At 53.7% G+C, this 18,839-nt stretch overlaps 1 protein-coding gene across 1 annotated transcript in view; it reads right to left on the reverse strand.

Moving 5' to 3' along the window:
- Positions 1-4,953: 4,953 nt before the first annotated feature.
- Positions 4,954-18,839, reverse strand: part of Cacna1s (calcium channel, voltage-dependent, L type, alpha 1S subunit) — a 64,292-nt gene continuing 50,406 nt past the window's right edge. The window contains exons 29-44 of the mRNA XM_013017306.1: positions 18,254-18,310; positions 17,062-17,190; positions 16,887-16,952; positions 16,339-16,430; positions 15,698-15,857; positions 14,159-14,286; positions 12,670-12,766; positions 11,690-11,792; positions 11,158-11,259; positions 9,403-9,527; positions 8,711-8,839; positions 7,880-8,130; positions 6,701-6,786; positions 5,956-6,047; positions 5,317-5,454; positions 4,954-5,205 (exon numbers count right to left, since the gene is read on the reverse strand). Of these exons, the coding sequence (XP_012872760.1) occupies positions 4,954-5,205; positions 5,317-5,454; positions 5,956-6,047; positions 6,701-6,786; positions 7,880-8,130; positions 8,711-8,839; positions 9,403-9,527; positions 11,158-11,259; positions 11,690-11,792; positions 12,670-12,766; positions 14,159-14,286; positions 15,698-15,857; positions 16,339-16,430; positions 16,887-16,952; positions 17,062-17,190; positions 18,254-18,310 (2,007 nt within the window). The remainder of the gene's footprint in view (positions 5,206-5,316; positions 5,455-5,955; positions 6,048-6,700; positions 6,787-7,879; positions 8,131-8,710; positions 8,840-9,402; positions 9,528-11,157; positions 11,260-11,689; positions 11,793-12,669; positions 12,767-14,158; positions 14,287-15,697; positions 15,858-16,338; positions 16,431-16,886; positions 16,953-17,061; positions 17,191-18,253; positions 18,311-18,839) is intronic.

The following is an 18,839-nucleotide window of genomic DNA, read 5'->3' on the forward strand; positions in this document are numbered from 1 at the left end:
TGATATTGGCCAAAAGAAAAATAAAAAGTGCTTCTGCTTCTTCAGAGAAGACTGCTATCCAAGCCCAAAGACAACAGTGAAAGAAGCCCATCAGTGCAGAATCTGCTGAGTCCCATCCAAGCCACAGTGTGCTATCTGAAAGCAGGGACTACAAGAGGGACCCCGCACAGTGGGGAAACCTTCCCTGGGGGCCGAAGGTGAAGATGAACAGATTGCTACTGTGTAGCTCAGAACAGATAGAATATGGCAATTCAAATGATCTAATGCCATTGACCCCCTGTATCCCTTCCTTCCTTCCTTCCTTCCTTCCTTCCTTCCTTCCTTCCTTCCTTCTTCCCTCCCTCCCTCCCTCCCTTCCTTCCTTTTTTTCTTTGCTGAGGATACAAAGTTGATACTCAAGCCCTGTTCTTGAGAAACTCACAGTGTCAAAGAGAAGACACACAGCAAATGCGTAATTAGGATACAGTGTAATGAAAGTCATCAAGTGCCTGAAGTTTACTTGAGGGGAATCAGGGAAGACTGAAGAGGGGTGGTGTTAGGCGGGGTGGTTGGATGCTGAGGAGCACATTCTGGGGGTTCAGCGAGCATGGCCTGGGAGCAGAGTGGGGGGGCTCCAAAAATAACTCAGCGGAGTCTCAGGCCAGGTTTGTAGTCAGGTGGGATAAGGGGAGATGGTCCTGGGGTTCTCACAGTAATGCAATATGTTAAGGAGTTTAGGAATACTGTCTAGGTTCCTGTTAGGACACCCAGCTTCATATGGCCAAGTGACTTCACATAATTCACTTTGCTTTTCAAAACCTGTTTTCTCCTCATATAAAAAGGACTTGTGCAGCATACCTATTTGCAGAGCCGGGATGCTGCGGCAGGGGCTTGATGGGTGTTAACTGCCTTCCTGCCATAGGTGAAGAAGAACTGTGGGGCAGAGGCATTAGTACAGAGAATGGACTGCTTTGTTTCCTGACTGCCTTTCTGAAGCTTGCAGGAGGGACCCGGGGGTCTCTTCCTGGCTCCTCACTGGTGCAGGGATGTGGGGTCTCCGTGGCTTCTTCCTTCTCTGGTTATTGGTTTCTGTCTCAGCACTGAGTAATTTGCCTCTTCTGCTCATTTTGCTTTACACTAACCCCCTTTCTCCTCTTCCTCCTCCTCTTCCTCCTCCGACTCCTTCTCTTCCTCTTCTTCCTCCTCCTCCTCCTCTTCCTCTTCCTCCTGCTGCTGCTGCTGAGGGGTACAGTACCTTCTTAGCATGTGCAAGGCCTTGAGGTCAAAAATAAAATACCACTGGGCATTGGTGGCTCACACCTATAATCCTAACTACTCAGGAGGCCGAGATCTGAGGATCTTGGTTCAAAGGCAGGAAAAGTCTGTAAGACTCTAATCTCCAATTAACCACCATAAAACCAGAAGTGGCACTGTGGCTCAAAGTGGTAGAGTGTTAGCCTTGAGCAAAAGAGCTTAGGACAGCACCCAGGACCTGGATTGACCAAAAAAAAAAAAATATATATATATATATATATAAATACATAGAATACATAAAATAACAAAAATCCCAGGAGGAACAGGCCCTGATCTGGTCCAGGGCAAGAAGCAGGCATCTCCATTCTGAGGGTGTCTGGGACCCACTCTTTGGCCTTCCTTGTGCCTTCCAGATGGAGGGTCCTCCCCAAGTCCTGTGCATATTGCTTTGTGCACACCCCCCACAGGTGGCAAGCCACACCCCTTCTGGCAGCACCCCCACCCAGCAGCTGGCCCCCAAGTCGATGCACACTGCGTCTGGGCAGTGTCCCCAGGTGACAGGAGGTGGCCCCACCTGTGCCCATGGTACCCAGGCTCTGTCAGGGGGCCCCGCTGCCAGGGGCAGCTGTCTGATTTGCCCACTCCCTCTCCACCCCAGCTCCACCTCCTTGGCAGCTGCTAGGAGACACTCACCAAGTCAAGTGAAGTCAGGAGAGACGCAGTGTTTTACAGGGCCCATGATAGAGAACAAAGGAAACTGCTGGAAGTCTTCAAAAGCTGGAGGGCCTCATAGAAAGGAAAGCCACCCAGAACCTGTGTCTACATCTATAGCTGTCAGTTAGGCAGGGAGAAATAGCACCGATCTGACAGATTAAACAACAGTTAAGGAAATGGAATCTTGGTACTAACCCTCCTGGGCTTACTGCCCATCTTGGCCCACTTAGGAGCTGTGTGGAGTCAGGCGAGTTACTTGTCCTCTCTGCGACTTATTTGCCAAATCAGGATGATGATACCTTTCTTAAATAGAAGGAAACTGAATAAATCAATGCATGCAAACTGTTGGAATAGGACCTATATATTGTTAGTGTTCTATAGGTTATTAATAGGAGATGATCAGCTCACTCATAAATTACTCTTTTAAAGAATCTTACAAGCTGGGTGCCAGTGGCTCACGCCTGTAATCCTAGCTACTCAGGAAGCTGAAATCTGAGGATCACAGTTCAAAGCCAGCCGGGACAGGACAGTCCGTGAGATTCTTTTCTCCAATTAACCACCAGAAAACTAGAAGTGGCGCTGTGGCTCAAGCAGTAGAGCTCTCGCTGAAGAGCTGAGGGACAGCGCCCAGGCCCAGAGTTCAAGCCCCATGACCAAAAGAAAAAAAAAATCTTACAGCAGATGAGGTGCAGACACATGAAGTTGCTATTCATTTAGTTTGTGTGTGTGTATGTGTGTGTGCACGCACACAGGTCCTGGGGCTTGAACTCAGGGCCTAGGTACTGTCCTTAGCTTCAGCTCTGTGTGTGTGTGTGTGTGTGTGGTTAATTGCAGATAACATTCTCTTAGACTTTTATGCCTCAGTTGGCTTGGAACCTAAATCCTGAGATCTCAGCCTCCAGAGTAGGCAGAATTACAGGCAGGAACCACCAGCCCCCAGGGCTAAATTGCTCATTCTTATCTCCCTTAGAGATGTCTTTTGAATGAAAGCTGGTGAAAGTGACTGCGGTGGGTAAAGTGCTCTCTTTGTGGGGAGTCTCAAGGCAGCTCCCCCACCGAGCTTCCCTAGGCCTGTGTGTGGGGCCAAAGTGGCTGGGGGTGAACGGAAGTGTGGGTGACACTGGGCACCATGCCTGCCTGGAGCAGGATCCACACCTCTTAGCTCCTTCCTGTATTTAACAAGCAGCTGCTGAGCCACCAATGAGTGCCAGAGCCCTGGAAGGTGACTGTGACCAGTGGCACAGCTGCAGCCTTTATGTGGCTCAGTGGCTGGCTGGAGTCAAGAGCAGTGACCACCAGGCTTCATTCAGGCCCTGCTGCAGAAAGATGGTGTGCTGAATTCTGGCTACAGACTGAGTGGGTGTGTTGGGGAAAGCTTTGCGCAGGATATAATAGCAAAATGGGGATTGGTGGGGCGGGTTGAAGTGGTAGACTCAGGAAATCTCCAGGAGAGCAGCAAGGAAGCATCAAGTTGGGAAACTTGTGAGGTGGCAGGAAATTCAGGAGGTCCAGGACGTGGTGGGGGAGGGGAGAAGTGAAGGGGGTAAGAATCTGAAAGGGGAGGGGAGGAGGCAGAGGGCAGGCTGTGTGCGAAGGAGACGTGGGAATAGAAACAGAAATGGAGACCCGGCAGCAAAGGAACGGGTGACACTGTCTAAAAAGAAATGTATACATTACTTGACTTAAGAAACTGTAACCCCTTCTGAATACACCTTTATAACAACAAAAGTATCTGTTGATAAGAAAAAAGAAGTGGAGACAAGGAGACAACCCAGGTGAGAAGTTTAGTCCTGGATAATGGAAATGAGTAGGTAGGTGGATGGATAGATTATAGATAGATAGCAACAAATAATAGATAGGTGATAGATGGATGAATGGTAGGTAGATTGATAATTGATGGATAGATGCTAAGCAGATAGGCCATAGATAGATAGATAGATAGATAGACAGACAGGAAGGTAATTAAAGACAGTAGTATGGCTGCAGGGTCTAGAAGCTGGTAGTACCTAGAATATATTACATGCAGACAGAAGGAGCCAGTGGAGGGCAGGGGTGGATGGGAAGGGGATGTGGCTGATGGATAAGCTGGGCTTTTTTCTGCTGGGTTCAGAAGGAAAGGAGGAGATAGGTTCATCTCTGTCCTGGACAGGCCAAGCAGCCCCCATTTCTGTGCCTCTGTTTCCTTGTCTTGAACATGGATTCTCTACCGGTCACAAGCTGGTGGTGCGAATAACATGGCTATTGTCTGAGGGTACTATGTGAATGTGTGTTCAGCCCCCTGGTTGGGGATGATACATAGGGTGATCCTCAGGAGGCACTTGGGAAATAGTGGCCGCTGTCAGTCATCCGTTAGGGTGTGGCTAAGTGGAGCTGGGGAGCCTGCAGATCTGTGATAACCACAGCTGTAAAGCCAACTCACCAAGGCCTCAGGGCTGTGTTGGCCGTGGACTCTGTCCAAAGAGACTGCTCATAGCTTCAGGGAACGTTGGCTGTGGCATGGCCAGGCTGTGGTGCATGGCAAAGGCCATGGATCGGGCCTCCGTGGGCTGATCATGGACTTCCAGAAGGATCCCTCTATACAAGTCCTTCCCTTCTCAGGAAGAAGACTAAATACAGGTGGACCTTTTGTTCGTTGGCTAGGCTTTAAAGATGGAGGAGGAAGAGGGGATGGAGAGAAGAAAAAAAAAGACAAGCAGAGGCTAGGTATCACAGACTGGGAGAATTTAATGTCTGCTAATGGGAGTGGCCTTGTGACAAACGAACCATTTTTGAATGATGTTAGAAGTGGCGTCCAATCAGGCTTCTTGCTGGTTGAGGGGCGGGGCCTGTCCCGCCCCCTCTGTCCTCCCCTAGCTTTGGGAGGTGGTTCCCGACCACCTGTGCTCAGCTTTGCCTCTGGCTGCCCGGAGGGAGCGAAGGTGCTGTTCGGAGCAGGTCCTTCCCCATCCACTATGGCATCCTCCTGCCCCTTGGTCATGCCAGTCCTGTGGCCTTTCTGAATAGACTTCACAGCCCAGGAGGAATGAGGGCCTCTTGGGAGCCCTGCTGTTGATTGAGGCTACCCAGAGAAGACTGGAGGCTCGAGCCTCCTCCAGCCCTGGCCGTGCCCTCCGGGGACTCCCGTTCTCTCAGTAGCTCTGTAGCTGCCACCTCCACTTCCTCTGGCTCCATCTGGCAGGCGTCTGCCAGGGCCTGGCCTGTTGCCCTGACGAAGGTGGCATCCGCTGCCAGGGAGTCCAGGCCTCCTCGAATCAGAGCCTGTGGGAGGAGAGGGGGCTGGGTGGGCTGCTGCTGGGGGCTCGCCTTCTGTGGCGTGTCATGCGGCTCCCTCTCAATGCGGTTCTCTGCTCGGTCCCAGCCCCGCCTCACCTCTTGGATCAGCAGGGCTGTTGCTGGAGCTGGGTGCCCAAGGGCGCCGTCCTCAGGGCTCCTGCCGGGCGGGGTTTCCAGAGATGCTGCCGTGGGGCTCTTCCTCTCTTCACGCTTGGAAGGCTCCGCCCTGGGGTGCTATTCCAAATACACACAAGCAAAGACCCCAACAAGGAGCCTGGAACCCACAGGCTCGGCTCATCCCAGGTCCTCCAAGAGAGGCTCCATTGAGACCCACAAAAAGGAGAGAAGCAGCAGGGCGCCGGTGGCTCACACCTATAATCCTAGCTACCTAGGAGGCCGAGATCTGACGATCACGGTTCAAAGCCAGCCCAGGCAGGAAAAAGTCTGTGAGACTCCTATCTCCAATAAACTGCCAGAAAATTAGAAGTGGCGCTGTGGCTCAAGTGGTAGAGCACTCACCTTGAGCTGAAGAGCTGAGAGACGGTGCCCAAGCCCGGAGTTCAAACCCCACGACCAAAAAAGAAAAAAAATGGAGAGGAACCAGGGACCCAGATGGTTTGTTCTGAATGGACAGCTTGCTGCTTGACCCGCCTCCTGCCTAGCCCCACTCCTAGCTTGGGCAGGGAAGGAGGGCAGGGTCTGTACGATGTTGCCCTCCAGCCTCCACCCTGTTACCTGGCATGAGGCAGTAGGCGCCTGGCCTCTGGGCATTCCCCTTGAGATCAGCCATCCTTCCAGTGTGTCCATTTGCGGTGTGCTGTGGGGTCCTGTGGCAAGGTGGGCAAGAATACGTGGTGTCGGTGACTCCTGCCCTGAGCCCTGAGCGGACTCTCTCACCTGCACAGCCACAGAAGGTGGCTTAGAGGGTGGGCCTGTGTTTAGGCCCCAGCAGGTGGCAGGCCAGCTAGAATCGCCCTGACTCTGCCAGGCTCTGTCCTTGTGGATTTGGGAAAGGGACTCAGGGTGGTCTTCAGCTAAATGGTTCTTCAGGGTGTCTGTATATATGCATGAAGGTAGGGGTGTGTGTGAGAGAGAGACAGAGACAGAGGAAGTGACTTCATCAGCCTTGGGTCCTAGCATCCTTGGGGCCAGCAGTCCAGGACCCAGGATCATGCACCGAAGGACCCTGGAGTCCAGCTGTCCTATATCCAGTATGAGGACGTGGCCTCATACTGGGCCCTGGAGGAGGAGACCTCCTGTGGGGTGAGATGAGTGTTCTGGCAAGCCTATGGAAGCCCTGGGAGAGGGCGCCCCGCCCCCAGCTCCTTGCTGTGCCCCCCTTGGCAGAAGAGGGTGCTGTACTCTGGGCCCAGCAATGGCTTGACGCCAGACTCCCAGGCTCCGAGGGAAGAGGGAGACCTCCTGGCCCCTCCTTTAAGCGAAGGCTCAGCTTCTCAGTGCACAGAAGGGACCGACTGACCCAGGGCCCTGCGGGGTTGGCCGAAGGCTCCTCCTCTGGCTGCAGGCGTCTCCATCTCTCCAGGGAACTCCCTTTCGTAGCGGACACTGAAATGGAAGCGAGGCTGGTAAACCAGAGCATGCCATTGGCTCTCCACCATCCCATTCCCGCTGTGGCCCCCCCTCACCCCTCTCTCCTTCTGGGTCTGGTGTAGAGGCCTTGAGTGCAGGGCTGAGGCTCCCAGCTCTTTGCCTAGCCAGCCCTGGATCTGGAGGAATAAGCCAAACACATGGCCATGTCTACTTCTGCTCAATGCTCCTTCTTCTCTTTCCACATCCTCACGGCCCTCAAGACCCTGGTTCTCATTAGGGAGCTTTTAAAATCAGCAGCGGTTGTGTCCCATCCCCAGACACCGGGGTTTCTGACAGTTCTTAGATAGCCGAAGCTCAGTTCTGAGAGGTGATATTGATCTCCTCTCCTCTCAGGACATCTAATCTTGGCAATTATTTGCTCATAGTCATCACACAGTAGCTCCCAAATAACCCTCTTCTGTATGTAGCACCCTGGTAATGCAAGCCTTCTAGTTGGCTTTGAATGGCCCCTCTGGCTGGAGTGGGGTGTAGGCAGCCTGCCCCTCAGTAGTAGCTACTCAAGGGGCTTCTGTCTCATTCTGCCCCAGCTGGCCTCCTGTCTTAGAAGAGCAGCTCAGCTTGGAGCCCACCCCTAGGATATAGCGACTCCTCCCTCATCCTGCTGCTTTTCATGACACTTAGACAATCACAGATTATATTTAGCCTACAGCCTGGAGTTGGTGAGATCTCCTTGGAACCGAAATTCAGTGACTGAACCTTTATGTTCTGTAGTGTGAACGGCTGCTGCAGACCCTCTCCTCTTAACCTGCACTATGCCTGGTACCTCTCAGCTCCTAGGTCTCCTGTGGACCGGGGAATTAAAAGACCCACTTAGCATGAGGCCAATGCTGAAAGGAGGCTGCCCCCTACTGGCCAATAGTGGCTCTGCACACAAGCCTGCCTCCTAAGATGCAGAGTGCTCCCCAAGGACACAAAGGCAAACAAAGGCCAGCTTGTAAATTTCAGGATGCCTCCTATCCATGTAGCCAGGAGCCTGCTAAGCTAACCCCATCAAATCCTATCCAATCGCCCTCACCCCCATCCAAAGCCAGAAGTTGCCACTAAGTACCTGGAAAACAGCTGGTTGTTGCTATGGTTGCTGTTGCCATAGGCAACGTTGGCATTGGCATTGTTGGTATTGGCACCAGCAAGAGGGTGGGTTCTTGGATCATGAGGGAAGTCTTCCAAGAAGACAGGAGACTCTAGCTCCTCCATCTCTATCTCCGCAAACTGAAGAGGTCTTTGGTTGGCCATGACTGGAGGCAGGGAGTTGGTCCTTTCCATGAAGTTGTCCACTTGGCCAAAGAGACCTCCAGTCCTCTAGAGGCAAGGAGGCCAGGGCTGTCACTTGGGTGATGGTGGGGGCACAGGGGATGGGATTGGAGGTAAAGGTCTAAGGCCAGAAGAAAGGTGAGGCCAGGAGAGGAGAATCCCCTTCCTCCCTCAGCCAGCTTTCCACTGGATGGCTTAGATGGGACATATACAGGAGACACGCACATTCAGATAGGAAAAGATGTTTCAGTGGAGAAAGCACTGAATTTGGATTCTTCAGAATTGGGTTCTAGACATTTTCCCTAACCATGTCACACAGGGCATCACATATCTTCTCTTTGGACCACCATATCCTCATGGATAACACAGAAGGGTTTAAAGAGAGCATCCTCCAGCTCAAAAACATAATAAGCATTCATTAGCAGAGGTGGGTCCCTGGGTATGGACCTTGGATGAGTGTTTGGGTATGGCAGGAAGGGGTGTGTTCTGACTGACGCTCGGGTGGGCTGGTCACGGCAGATGGTGAGGTGGGGAGGGCGGGTGTCTCTCTGTGTGGCGGGGCTCTTGGCCCTCCACTGTTGCCGCTCCCGTGTCTAGGCCACCAAGAGAGGTCATGGCCCTTGCTCACCCGGAATATTCCCTCCTCCATAGCGGCTTCCACGGCAGCCCTCTCCAGCTCCTCCTCTGCGGTCAGGTCTCCTGAGATGGTGCGGTGGATCTCGGGGGCCGCTTCTTCCTCTATGGTCCGCAGTCCAGCCTGGGAAATGGCCAAGTGAGCACATGCCTCGGTCCAGGAGTGGAGGCTGGAGCTGCTGGTCCACTCGGGTCTAATCCCCTCTTCCGTGGCTTTCCTGAAGCCTGCCCTTCCTTCTGCCCCATCTGTGTCACGGGGTTCTGTGGGGTCAGTTTCCAGTCCTGCTCCAGTCTTTCTAACCTTTTATTTTTCTTGTTAGTGCCAGTCCTGAGGCTTGAACTCAGGGCCTACGTATGGTCCCTGAGCTTCTTTTGCTTAAGGCTAGTGCTCTACCACTGGAACCACAGCTCTACTTCTGGCTTTTTTTAGTAGTTTATGTTAGAGTCTCACAGACTTGCCTGCTTGGGCTGGCTTTGAACCATGATCCTCAGATCTCATCCTTCTGAGTAGCTACCCTCTGTTCCTTTGTCTGGAGACCTCCTGCTTCTCTTTTCCTTGTGGACCATCCCAAATTGTCATCTCATTTCCTTCTTCTCTACCTCCTTCCCTCCCTCTGCCTCTGAAAGAAGATCTAGCTCTTGAAGCCATGGATCAGCAGGGCTCTGTGTGTGTGTGGGGGGGCTTACCTGAATTTGTACAGTGTCCTTCTTGGGCCGATAGCCATAATATTCCTCCTGGCGCTTCATGAACTTCCGGAAGTGTTCCTGGATGAGGAAGGTGGCATAGAACTTCCCCACGGTGACCTCGTCATCTGCAGGAGTCAGGGAAGGAGGTCCTGACTTCAGAGGGAGCTGACACCGAGTCCAAAGCCCTCCCTTGCCTTGCGGGCTGTGTCAGTGGGCACTTCCTGCCCCGAGGCCTGAGGCTGCCTGTAGATGCCCATGGGGGTCTAGCTAAGGTATTTACAGAGCTCTTGGATTAGTCTCAGGTTCTTGTAGGACTACTTGTGAGACCACATAGATAGATAGATGAAGTGGATAGGGAAATTAAAAATAATTAAACATATGCGAAAGGTCAGATTCCAGAGTTAACACAGATCCAGGAAATTAACACTGACATGACTAGCTGTTTTCCCATTAGCCTCCCTTCTCCTTCTAGATGTTATAAGACTAAGGAGGCAGAATTAAGAGTCAATCTGCCTTCTTATTTTGGAAGATAAGAAACTATAAACTCTTTTTTTGTTTGTTTTTGTTTTTAGTGCTGGTCTTGGGGTTTGAACCTAGGACCTAGGTGCTATTCCTGAGCTTGTTCACACCAGGCTTTGCTGGGAGCAGCCAGCAGTGGGCCAGACTAGTGCTATACCACTTGAGCCACAGATACACTTGCAGCTCTCCACCTCTGCCCCCCCCATCTTGGAGCTTGAACTCAGGGGACCTGAGTTCTGTCTCTGAGCTTAATAGGTTCAAGGCTAGCACTCTACCCTTTGAGCCACAGTGCCACTTCTTAGTAGTGTATTGGACATATGAGTCTCACAAACTTCCTGGGCTGTTTTTAAACTACAGTCCTCAGATCTCAGCCTCCTGAGTTGCTAGGATTACAGGCATGAGCCACTGGCACCTGGCTCCAGCTTTGTGTGTGTGTGTGTGTGTGTGTGTGTGTGTGTTGTTATTTGGAAATAAAATTCTTCTGGACTTTCCTGCCAGGGTTGGCTTTCAACTATGATCCTCAGTTCTCAGCCTCCTGAATAGCTGGGATTACAGGTGTGAGTCCACTGGTGCCCAGCAGAAAGCTATAAACTCTTAAGGGGCATGTTAGACAAATAGGAAGAAGTCTCCATGTTTTGGGTAATCCATTCTAAGGCCTTTGTCTCAATGGATACTCAACAGAATGGTTAGGGAATGCTAGATCATAAGTAGTTTCCAGCTCATTAATATAAAGATTTGATCTTCTGTCTTTGTTGTTGTTGTTGTCCATGGGGCTTGAACTCAGGGCCTGGGCACTGTCCCTAAGCTCTTTTGCCCAAGTGCTCTACAGCTTTGAGCCACAGCACCACTTCAGTTTTATGATGGTTAATTGGAGATAAGAGTCTTATGGGCTTTCTTGCCCAGGCTGGCTTTGAACCGTAATTCTCAGATCTCAGTCTCCTGAGTAGCTAGGATTATAGGCATGAGCTACCAGCTAAAATCTGATTCTTTTGACTCTCATGTGCATGTCAAACAAGAGATATTTCTTCTTCCTCTGCCCTTTTCTCCCAATCTTATTGTGTTTTACTAAATTGTTGCTTAACCTTGACCTTGTGAGACTCTCCTTTTTGTAAGGTCCCTTGAGAAACTATTCATGGTGGGTCTGAAGTTCCTGTCGATGGTGGGACAGTCAGGAAGCTTCCTTCAGCGTCTTGTAGACGCCGCTTCCCCTTTCTGCTCTCCCCAAGCCACACCCACCTCCGATGGGAGGGATGACCTGGTCCAGGAGCTTCATGCTGGTCCTCTTCCAGATCTTCTTGATGATGGCTCTCAGCTCCTCATTGGCCTGCTCAAAGTTACCTGTGGCCGGGGAGAGGTAAGAGCGGCCCCTAGACCATCCAGGTCCATGCTCATTCCTTCCCCTACTCCTGTTATGTCTGCCTTCCCAGTAGGTGAGGATCTATAGCTTTAGGGAAATCAAGGGTGGGCTCTCTCAGCCTGCCCAACACTACTGAGCTCCACCTCTGCCCCGCTCAGAGCCAACCCCAGGGGACCCCACCCCTGTGCTGGCTTAGGTGACCCTCTGGCCCCCAGACACAGCTATGGAGTGTGGGAACAGGTCCTCAGCAGACTCGCCCCGCTGAGAGAACTCCCCAGTTTCCTCCAAGCCCCAAGGGGCCGGGGGCCACGGTCTGGGCTCCTCTGCTTCTTCCTGTGGCTCCTGATCCCAAGCTTCTGCTTTGAGAGTCTGGCAGAATCCATGTCAGGAAGCGTCCTGGAGAGCTCTCACCTTCCGTCTTGATCTTGAGGGCCGTGCGCACCAGGGCGAAGAGCGTGGCGTTGAAGGTGACCGTGCCGTCGCTGTTCATGGGCATGTTCATACCCACCAGGCGCTGCGCGGGACAGGCAGCGGCTGAGACCCTGCCAAGCTCGGCAGGTCACCCACCGGCTCTGTGGCCTGGGAGGGACTGGGGTCTGAGGGCCAGGGTGTAGGCCCTTCTACGAGGGACTCCCTTCTACGAGCGGATGGAACCATTCTGGGGGCAACATCAGCAAGACTCGTGCCCATCAGACAGCGACCGTGGCTTGGATGTGGAATGTCCCCAAGGCCTCTGTGCTTATAAAAGCTCAGCTCCCTGGGGGAAACTATAAGAGGTGGATGGTCCTCAGGGGCCATGTGCTAGTGGGGCTGTGGGACCCAGGGTCCATCCTCCTTTGGTCTCAGCTGTGATACGTGCTGGTTTGCTCTGCCATGAGCTCTCACCATGATGATGTTAGGTCCAGAGGCCTATAGTCAATGGGGCTTTTGATCATGAACTAGAGCCCCCCTAAGCTGTGAGCAAAAGACACCTTTGTTCTTCGTTTTTTTGTTTGTTTGTTTTTGGTCAGTCGTGGGGCTTGAACTCTGGGCCTGGGCGCTGTCCCTCAACTCTTCAGCTCAAGGTGAGTGCTCTACCACTTGAGCCACAGCGCCACTTTCAGTTTTCTGGTGGTTCATTGGAGATAAGAGTCTCACAGACTTTCCTGCCCAGGCTGGCTTTGAACCGTGATTCTCAGATGTCAGCCTCCTGAGTAGCTAGGATGACAGGCGTGAGCCACCAGCACTCAGCTACCTTTGCTCTAAGGTGATTAGCTCAGCTATTTGTTACCGTGATGGAAGCTGAGATCACTGCCCTCCTCGGCTCACTCTGCCAGCTGCCCTGCCCTGTGGCACCTGGGCCTCTTCCTCTCCCAGGAAGCCACCCCTGCCTGGCAGCCTGCTCCGGTTACCTTGCATGCTACGCGGTGTGGGCAGAACTTCCCAAAGCCTAGAGGGGGCTGGATCCTCCTCAGCAGCGTCACGACGTCCAGGTGCTTTATCCTACCCCTGCGGATGACATGGGCACTCATACGCCCAGAGCCCCACCCACCAGCTTCCTCCTGGTCAGACAGGGGTGGGGGGAAGGGGCCAGGCACAGGGGGGACTTCCTCATCTGCCAACTTTGCTGAGGATGAAGGAGCCTAGCATCCTCTTGGGCTTGAACTCAAGGTGTGGGCGCTGTCCCTGAGCTGCTTTTGCTCAAGGCTAGCGCTGTATCCCGTGAGCCACAGCACCACTTCCGGCTATTTTAGTAGTTTATTGGAAGTAAGAGTCTCACAGACTTTTCAGCCCAGGCTGGCTTCAAACCATAATCCTCAGATCTCAGCTTCCTGAATAGCTGGGATTACAGGTGTGAGCCACCAGCATCCCAGCCCTAGCATCCTTTTAAAAGAAAAGATGAGGATTGGTGGCACTTTGTCCACTAGCAGGAGTGATGCTCTGTTTTAGATAATGACTCTCTTTTTAGGGGATGTCCTCTTGGGTAGGGGATCTCCAAGTGTAAACCTGTACCTCATTTTCCCTATGCTAAGCCCTTTAGGTTTTGGGCAAACCAGCACAGGCTGTATTAATAGAAGTAGAGTGTGTGGATCAAGGGTGTGTGTGTGTGTGTGTGTGTGTGTGTGTGTGTGTGTGTGTTGTTCGTGTAGGCCCATTTCCAAGGACTGCTTGGGAGCTAGAAACCATGTTTTCATCGCAACTATGCCCCCACAAAAGCAGCATAAATCAGAGCAGTCAGGAAAGCCAGATGAGTCAAGTACCAAGGCAAGCCTTAGCAAGCTTGCATCGCCTTGAGAAAAATCATGTTGGAAGGACCTAAGTATGGGCCTGCTTTCTCTGGGCTGGCTGTAAAGGAGACTCAGTGATTCCTGTCTGTGGCAGGGGGCTGGCGTAGGCCTTATTGGAGGACTGGTTTTGATCCCCCTAACACAAATGCATCAAAGCCGAGCTGCTCCAGCACACCTCTGGACAGACCTGCCTTGATTCTTGGTGCCATCTCTTCCCTGACTATGTTAAGCCAGGGTAAGCACAACAAATCTCTCTGAATCTCATTTCCCTTGCAGGTGAAACTCAAACGATCAGGAAGTCTGAGTCATGGGCTGTGGTGAGAATTAAATGGGCCTGACAGAGCACCTGGAAACATGGATTCTGACCCCTTTATGCATGGGACTCTGCATTTTAACCGAGTTCAGTCCTCAGCAGCAGAATACACTGGCACAGCCAGGCCTGGAGTGCCTGGTGAGGGGCTGAGTTCCCATGGTCAAGCAGAGGCTAGATGACCTAGGAAGTCCAGCATCTCTCCACCGTGGGAGGCTGGAGGTCTTTTCCAGCTTATGCCCTAGCAATGGGTGGATGAAAGGAGAAGAGAGTGAGCCCCCAGGGGACCCTGATTGGACTCACTTAGCCTCTGGGTCGTACTCAGCCCAGATGGCCTTAAACTCATCCAGATGATGCGGACCCAGGATGGACCAGTCGCGTGTGAGATAGTCAAAGTTGTCCATGATGACAGCCACGAAGAGGTTGATGATCTGCAAGAAGACCGTTGGTTTCAGGAAAGGCAGTTGATGTGAGGATTGGGGGGGCGCCAGGAGGTGTCCACGGGGTATGTGGCCACAGTACCTCTTGTCTAGGCCCTCCTGCTCTACCCACACTCCCCAGGAAGCCAGACTGGCCCTGCCTCTGCTCCTGCATGCACAGCGGCACCACCAGCTTCTCTCAACCCAGCTGGAGCATTCTGTGTCAGCTTCTCCAGTCTCAGCTGGCTGCCCCCACCCAGGGAGGCGCTCTGCTCTCCTCGGGGCCCCGGCCCAAGTCCCTCTCATGATTTCTGTCTATTCTGAGGACCCTTAGGAATGGTCAGGCTTGTCCACTCATGGGCTCTCCTTGTCCCGTGAGCTCAGCCAGGGTCAGGACTAGGCCTTATGCATGATTTTGGCCTCTGAGCAGAGTCCAGAGCTAGGCACATCCAGGCCATCAAAGGTTTTAAACAACTATAGGAAAGAAAACACTAGGCCTTTCTATGGACAGCCTCACAACTGATACTGCTCAGCTTCTAATCCTTTTTCTTATTCTCTTTCTCTTTCCTTTCTTCCTTTCCTCCTTCCTTTTCTCTCCTCTCCCTCTTTCTCTCCCTCCTTCCCACCTTCCCTCCTTCCTTCCCTCCTTCCCCCTTCCCTTCCCCCTTCCCTTCTTCCTTCCTTCCTTCCTTCCTTCCTTCCTTCCTTCCTTCCTTTCTTCCTTTCCTCCTTCCCTCCTTCCCTCCTTCCTTCTTTCCCTCCTTCCCTCCTTTCCTCTCTTTTTCTCTTCATTCCATTTCTCCTCCTCAGTACTAGGGATTGACTTCAGGCCTCATGCTACCACTGAGCCATGAGCCTGCAAACCTTTTGCTTTCCAGATAGAGTCTTGTGTTTTAGCCTGGTCCAGCCTCAGACTGTGACTTTCCCACCTCTGGATGGAGCTGGGTTAAGAGAATAGTAGGCATGCACCATCATTTTCTGGGTTAACCCCGGCTGGGAAGCCCAGTTTGCAGAGTTTCAATCCACAAAGTAGGGTAACTTTCTCATCCAAGAAGCAGATAGGGATAAATGTCTTTATAGGGAGTCCCTACCTATTTAAGACATGGCCTCTTTAAATTCCTCTTGATGTCTAATTGCTAACACATAAAAGCACATCCATGCACACATATGTAATGTGTATAATACACACGGTATACACACTACATATGCAGTAAGAACTGTCTGTAATCTCTTTGGGGCAAGGGAAAGGGCTCACAAACGAAGATATCCAAGATGAGAGGAACGAGGGACAATCAGGCTGGACCTCGACTGGATCCCTGGAGGGACACAGCTGTCCAGAGCTCTAGCAGGCCCCCTCCCTTGGTTCCTCGGCCCGCCCCTCCCTCCCCGCCACCCCCACCCTGGGGGGGGGCTGGCATCTCACCAGGAAGGCGCAGAGCATATAGAAGCTGATGAAGTAATAGTAGGCGAAGTTGGTGCCGCACGTGTACTCTTCCCCGGGGGCGTAGTCTGACTCTGGGTCACACAGCTTCCCGTAGCTGCAGGCCAGCAGGATCTCCTGCCACGCCTCACCTGTGGCACACCTGGAGGAGAGAAGAGAGCTCCTGTTGGCCTGCACCCCCTGCCCGGTGATCAGGAGCTAGCAGCCTGGTGGGACAGCAAAGGAGCAGACTGGGGGCCAGATGCCCAGGGGCACAAAGCCTGCAAGCTTCCGCACTGGCTGCCCTCTGCTCCTCCCTCTTAGAGTGCTAATGAACAGCGCAGCTCCACCTCAGGTCGCCCAGGAGCGGGCACTGCTGGGGCAGTGGGGAGGCCAGGGCCCTCCAGGGCTGGCTGCTCCGATGCTGGTGAGGCTGGATGGAGGAACAGGTGACACTCCAGGAGGGGCTCAGTGCTAAACAACAATGCAAGACCTTCCAGAGGGCGACGGCTGGGCCACTAAGCCAAGCAAGAGCCTTTGGGGTGCAGGGCAGATGTGGGGCTTAGCTCTGTCTCCAGTGCAGATTGGGATGGAGCACAGGGGCCAAGGCTGGGGGGGCAGTGGGCGGGGCAGGAGGACTCTGCCTGAAGAGAAGCAGCACGGCCTGTGGAAAGGTCTGGAAGTTGTTGTTCCGGTTTATTTGGGTCCCATCCACCATGGCGATCTTTCCAAACATCTGTGAAGCACAGAGATCTGTTGGTACAGGCGGCTCCCTCCTTGACCTTTTATCCAAACCAAACCAGGGGCGTTTGGTTGTCTAGATCGTGTCACATTCTTCCTGTCAAAGCACAGGAAAGTTGGGCCAGTTCGTCCCATTGGAGAAAGAGGGCCTAGGAAGTCACGGCGTGGGCAGGACTCAGGGCGGGGCCCCAGCCAAGTCCTCAGAGCCCAGATCTGACCATTGCTGTTCATCACCTGCCAGGGGCCACATCCTGGCCCTGACACCGCAGCATCTGGCTACAGAGCCCAAGCGACCTTCTTGCTGAGCCTGGCTACTGCCCCCCTGGGCCACTGGGATATGGGGCGTGGGGGGGCAGAGAAGATGCAGGGTCCCATCCCCGTGCTGGTAAGGGTTTCCCGGGTCCAAGATGCCCATCTCACTGGACTGGACTCACCCTGGGCTTGTCCTCACCTGCATGCCAATGACTGCGTAGATGAAAAAGAGCATGACGATGAGCAGGGCCACGTATGGCAGAGCCTGCGGGAGGGGTGGGGGGGAGAGTGTGAGCCACAGGCCCCACCCCTGCCCCGCAGCCCACCCCCCTCCCCGCACCAGGGCAGTTCCCAGGGTCCCCGGCTCTCCACACCTGGAAGGACTTGATGAATGTCCACACCAGGTTGCGTACTCCCTCTGCCCGGCTCAGCAGCTTGATCAGCCTCATGACACGGAACAGGCGGAAGAAGGCGCTGGAGATGCGGGCGCTCTCATCCGGGTCCTGCGGGGGGGGGGGGCAGCAGCCCCAGAGGTCAGTCTGGGGGTGGCGCCTCAGGAGGGGGCAGGGAGGGGCCGGAGGCGCAGTGGGTGAGTGTCAGGGAGGTGTGCACGGCAGGGGGAAGGCCCAGCCCCTCCCTCAGGGCCCATCTGGGCCCCGGGGATCTGGGACTGGTCAGCTAGCAGCAGGTGGACAAGCTGTGCTGAGAGTAGCCAACAGCAGGGCTTCAGCCAGACCACTGCCAGCTCTCTGGGGGCCTCGTGTCCCCTTTCAAGCTGCCACTGAGCTAAGTACGCTGGTGGCCATCCTGTGCCCCCCTTTCTAGAACATTCCAATGCAAAGATGTCCCCAAAGCCTATCTGGCCTGTTGTCCTAACTTCTAGGGGACTCTCAAGTATCCACTTAGGCAAGCTCTAGCCCCGTGCCAGCTTTCTTTTCTTTCTTCTTTTTTAGGTCAGTCGTGGGGCTTGAACTCAGGGCCTGGGTGCTGTCCCTCAGCTCTTTTGCTCGAGGCTGGTGCTCTACCACTTTGAGCCACAGTGCCACTTCCTGTTTCTGGTGAGTCATTGGAGATAAAAGCCTCATAGACTCACTTGCCCAGGCTGGCTTCCAACCGAGATCCTCAGATCTCAGCCTCCCAAGTAGCTAGGATGACAGGCGTAAACTATGGGCGTGGGCTGTGCCTACTTTCTTCAACACAGACAATTGGGGCAGCGAGAGGCCTCTTTGGCCGGTTCCCTGTGTCTCCCCCTCCCCCCAGGCTTTGTGCCCGATGAGCTGCCACTAAGGCTCTGTGGCAGTGCAGTCCCCTCGGGGCTGTGTTCCCCTGCTGGGTTAGACCCTCACCCTGCTCCCTAGGGGTCTAAGGAGGCCACCGCATCCATGCACATTCTACCACGGAGCCCCCACCTCCCCCAGCCCAGGCCCGAGCGGACCCGCTCCCTGGAGAAGGGAGCCCGGAAATGCTTGGCACCCCATGCCATGCATGCAGCCAGCGAGGGCATGCAAGCTGCAGGGCAGAGCTGGTCGGCCGCGTGCTAGACGGGCTCATGCAGCCTGGAATTACAACGTTCCCGCAGCCTCCACCCAGGCAATACAGTCCCCCGCTGGAGGCCAGGAAAGTCTGTGGAGAGAAAGAGACGAGGGGAGGGGAGGAACAGGAAAGAGGAGGGACACATGGGAGGGAGGTGAAGAGAGGTGTCAGAAAGGACAGACACAGGGGAGAGTTACAGGGAGAACAAGATGGGAGGCAGGAGAGGAAGCCCCCTCCCACTCTCCTGTGGTTGTAGTCAGGGGCCCAGGGTGGTGGGAGGGAATGAGGAACAAGAGGCTGGGCGAGGATACAAGAAGGGGAGGGAAGGCTAGACACAGGCAGGCCCTTTCTCACCTCTACAGCTGTGGGTACAGGGCTCGGGTTCTTCCTGGGCCTGGGTTATAGGATGCTGGGGACAACCTTGCCAAGGGCATTCTGGGAAATTCCTACATCACTCTGAGTGGATTCACCCCTGTTTGCCCTGAAGCTGGGGCTGAAGCCCTCATGAAAGTTTGCAGCTTCCAGAGGGGTGGAGCTCCTCTGGGGGAGCCAATACCCCCAGCAGATGCCCCTCTGCCTAGGACTTAGACCAGAATTACAGCTCATGCTTCAGTGGCCA

Source organism: Dipodomys ordii, unplaced genomic scaffold, assembly GCF_000151885.1.
Source record: "Dipodomys ordii isolate 6190 unplaced genomic scaffold, Dord_2.0 Scaffold35, whole genome shotgun sequence".
NCBI classification, from domain to species: domain Eukaryota; kingdom Metazoa; phylum Chordata; class Mammalia; order Rodentia; family Heteromyidae; genus Dipodomys; species Dipodomys ordii.